This window comes from Entamoeba nuttalli (assembly GCF_000257125.1).
Source record: "Entamoeba nuttalli P19 unplaced genomic scaffold asmbl_1984, whole genome shotgun sequence".
Taxonomy (NCBI): domain Eukaryota; phylum Evosea; order Mastigamoebida; family Endamoebidae; genus Entamoeba; species Entamoeba nuttalli.
Window position 1 is genome coordinate 1,824 of NW_008574994.1, and position 4,028 is coordinate 5,851.

The 4,028-nt window shown below is 29.5% G+C and overlaps 3 protein-coding genes across 3 annotated transcripts; 1 reads left to right on the forward strand and 2 right to left on the reverse strand.

The window, feature by feature from the left end:
- Nucleotides 1-442: 442 nt before the first annotated feature.
- ENU1_004580 (hypothetical protein) lies at nucleotides 443-922 on the reverse strand (the record flags this gene model as incomplete). Its single annotated transcript, XM_008856513.1, has 1 exon — nucleotides 443-922. One exon carries the CDS (start codon nucleotides 920-922, stop codon nucleotides 443-445), a length of 480 nt encoding a protein of 159 aa, XP_008854735.1.
- A 121-nt stretch (nucleotides 923-1,043) lies between these two features.
- On the forward strand, nucleotides 1,044-2,525 carry ENU1_004590 (eukaryotic translation initiation factor eif2a protein; the record flags this gene model as incomplete). The annotated part of the gene is made up of 1 exon (XM_008856514.1): nucleotides 1,044-2,525. One exon carries the CDS (start codon nucleotides 1,044-1,046, stop codon nucleotides 2,523-2,525), a length of 1,482 nt encoding a protein of 493 aa, XP_008854736.1.
- Nucleotides 2,526-2,660: 135 nt separating this feature from the next.
- ENU1_004600 (purine nucleoside phosphorylase, putative) lies at nucleotides 2,661-3,617 on the reverse strand (the record flags this gene model as incomplete). The annotated part of the gene is made up of 1 exon (XM_008856515.1): nucleotides 2,661-3,617. One exon carries the CDS (start codon nucleotides 3,615-3,617, stop codon nucleotides 2,661-2,663), a length of 957 nt encoding a protein of 318 aa, XP_008854737.1.
- Between the last annotated feature and the right edge of the window lie 411 nt (nucleotides 3,618-4,028).

Below are 4,028 nucleotides of genomic sequence, written 5' to 3' on the forward strand. Positions count from 1 at the left end.
CAACTTTAATAAAACCAATTCTTTTAATCAAAAAATAATAAATTTATTTATTCTTAAATTTTATATATATAATAAAGCAATTATCTGTTTTGTTTTTATTTTCTTTCAATAATTCCATAAAATTGCAATACCAAATGTTGAATCAAAATTGCGATAAAATAAAAGTTAGTTAATAAATATTTGTAGCACTCAAAAATGTTATAATAATCAAAAAAATAATAAAACAATATACAAAAGTATGTCTATGTATTTTAGAAGTTATGATGAGAGTTATTAGCTCTTTAGATGTTCTCTCTTTTATCCATAAGAATATCTTTTAATCTGTAAAGATAAAATAAAATTATAAATAAAATCATAATTCAAAGAAGGATTAAATAATAGTTTAATACCTTTTATCTCTTCTCAATAATTCTTATATTAATAAATAATTAAAATGAATACATTATTGGCATTGAAGTGACCTTCTCTTAGATTGTTTCTTTTCATATTTAGGCGTTGTTCCAGATATGTCAGTATTTCTTTTGTTTATAAGAACATACTTTTTATTGTCTCTGTCCTCTTCTTGGGGAAGCACTTCAGTTTCAATAACACTTATGAAATCTTCTTCTGGTTGTTTTACAAAACAAGCTTGTTCCTCAATCGATTCGACTACTATTTGAGTATTCTTTAGTTCTTTTTCGTCTTTTCTCGTGACTATAGGCTTGTTGATAAGCTCTTCTTTCATCAACATTTCTGCTGCTTTCAGTCTATGCTCACGAATTCGAGAGGATCTTCTTTTTGTTCTTGGTAATTGGTTAAATTCTTCCGCTTCTATTTCAATTTTGCACTTGGTGCAATATATGTTATCTCGAAGATAGTCTCTCGTAGTGAGAAAATCTTTGCATCTAGCACACCGCTGTCCAAACGGAGAGATATCAGACATTTTATCGAAAAAGAAAGAACTTAGAATTGTTCTTCATAAAAAAAACACATTTTATTTTTCCTTTTTTTTGTTATTTAAAAACCCTTTTTTAAGAGAAAGATAGAATAATTGAAAAGAAGGAATGAACACAACAACACAATATCCTTGTTATATTCTCTGCAAAGAGGGACTTACTTTTTTTGAAGACATTCCGAAGACGTCAGTATTTAATATTGAATTTGCAAAAGCAAAACTTGCTGGTTATGCTCCCAACAAAGTTATAATTATTGATGACAAAGGAATTATTGTACTTAACCAAACAACAAAAGAAGTTATTAAAAGGATTGAAATGCTTCATATTGATAGGTTTAGTGTTTCTCCTAGTGGGAGATATATCACCGTGTGGCAACTCATTCCATTGCAATACACTCAAGGAGTAAATGGATCAGGACCTGTTAAAGTCAAACAAGACCAAACAAATACATTAAGTGTATTTGATATTGAAAAAGAAACAAACGAACCAATTTTTTCATTATTACAAAAACAAATTCATGTCTGGCCAATTATTCAATTCAATATCACTGAAACTGTTGCAATTCATCTTGGTAGTACTGTAACATTCTATAATGTTTCAGGGTCTTCATTTGTTCGTGCAGAAAAACAATTTAATAATACGTTAGTAAGAAATTTTGCATGGTCTACTAATCCAGAAACACCAGATACATTTGCTTTGTTTGTTCCAGAGAATGCTAAAAAAAATGTCCCAGCTACATTTAGAGTTGGTCATTTTCCTGACATTGTTCGTGTTATTTCATCTTCAACATTCTTTAAAGCAGGTTCTTCTGAATTAATATGGTCTCCTCGTGCTAATATTGTATTATGTAAGGCACAAACCAATATTGACTCTACAGGCCAAAGTTATTATGGTGAAAGTTTCCTTCATATAGTTAATGTAGTTGATTCATCTAAAAACATGAGCCTGCCACAACCAGATGGTCCAGTGTATGATGTGTCATTTAATAACGATGGAAGTTTGTTAGCTTCAGTTGCAGGATATATGCCTGCTACTGTAGAAATATTTAGAGTTACTCGACTTGGTAAATTAGAGTCAATTAAAAAATTTCCTAAACAAAGTAGAAACGAAGTTAAGTTTTCACCAAATAGTCAATTTCTTGCTGTTGCTGGATTTGGTAACTGTCCTGGTGAGGTAGATGTCTATGAAACTACAAAATGGAATTTGGTTGCTGAGTTTTCTGCTCATTGTACTACAGAGTGGTATTGGACTCATGACTCAAAGGCATTAGTTTTCTGTGGATGTTTCCCAAGAAGACATTTTGATAATTTTATTAAGGTTTGTCCTATCAACTCACCAGAACTACCTTCAGTTGATTTTGGTGATAAGTTATATCATCTTAATTTAAAACCTCAAAGCCCCATTAAAGATGAAGTTCAGTTCACTGTTATTCAAAAGAAAAAAGAAGAAGAAACAGCTGCATATGTACCACCCTCTCTTAGAGGAAAACGTTCATGTGCTGAAGATGACAATGATCCTATACCAGGTCAACACGCCAAAAAATTTACAAGAAAACCAAAAAAGAAAGCAACTAAGGAACAAAAGAAGTAATAAAATAAGAAAAGGTTTCATTAATATCAATATTTAAAAAATAATTTTATGTTTATTTAAAATAAAAAAAAAAAATAATAAAGTTATTGATTAAAAAATAGTTTTTTTAATATATTTTAATGATGTATGATTTTCTTAAAGTGGAATTTTACTCATTTCACGAAGAGCATCAACAGCAGTTAAGACTGTTGGATCTAAACTACTTTCAACGTCAGAAGCAAAAGTATTTAATCTTCTATTAGCAATTGCCATGCACATTGCTCCAAATCTAACCCATTTTAATCCACTTGAGATTAAACTAAGAATAGAAATCTCCATTTCTAAATTTTCAGGTTGAACTCCATCAAAGTCAAAGCAAAGTAATTTATCAATAGACTCTACAGTCTCTGGTAATTCTTCAAATAATAATCTACCTTGACAATTAAAGAATCCTGGAACAGTTGTTGTAATACCAAGTTTATGAAGAAGTTTATTCTTTTCTGAAGCACGAACAAGAGCATCAACCATACGTGGATCTGGTTGAGAGGCATAAGCATGAATACCACCTTTATAACGGCAAGTATTTGCAGCACCTTTATTAAATATATCATCAACAATATTTTCTAATTTAACAATTTGAGGAGATTGTGGTGGGATGTCATAAAAGAGACCAGTATTATCAAGACCAATAGAGTATTTAGTAATAATGGTAGTTCCTAATTTAGTTGAAGATTGTAAAGCACCAGAAGTTCCAATACGAATAATATTAACAGGTTCTTTAACTTCAATTGGTGTACGAGAATTAATATCAATTGCTTTTAAAGCAAGAACCTCATTTAAAACAATTTCTGCACTACCAGTTCCCATACCATGAGTAATTACAGACAATCTCATTCCATCTCCAATAGTATAACCAGTCATTACACATAATCCTCGATGGTCTTTACGGAAAATATCTTTTGATTTATCAAACACAAGTTCAGCAATTTTTGGAACACGTTCTGGGTCTCCAACCATAATAATATTATTTGCAACGTCCTTTGCAGTCACTTGTAAATGGTAAATTACTCCATTCTTAGCAGGAAGGGTAGCTTCGTTAATATTTGCACACATACTTTTATAGAATTCAAAGTTATCCTAACGGCAATCTTTAAATACTAGATAATGCAATGTAGAACTTTTAGAAGTATTAACTAATTGTTTTTGTTAATGCTTTATAATAAACAGAATTTCTCAGAGCTGTGCAGAACAATAAAAGTTTCTTCCACACTATTTCCTTTTCTTTCTGTTTTAGATAGAATTTTATAGAAGAATTAATTCTATTTTAATAACAATTCTCTTGTTATTTTTTGTTTTTTCTAGTTATGAGTAATAAAAACAAAAAAGTTTAACTCAACTTGTTTCTTAAAGAAGTAATATCAAAATAAAAAATGTTATTCAAAAAGAAATAATTTGTTATAACTTATTCATTTGTGTTTTTAATTTTTTCAAAAAAAAAAACAGTTAGGGTAAAACTAATAATTT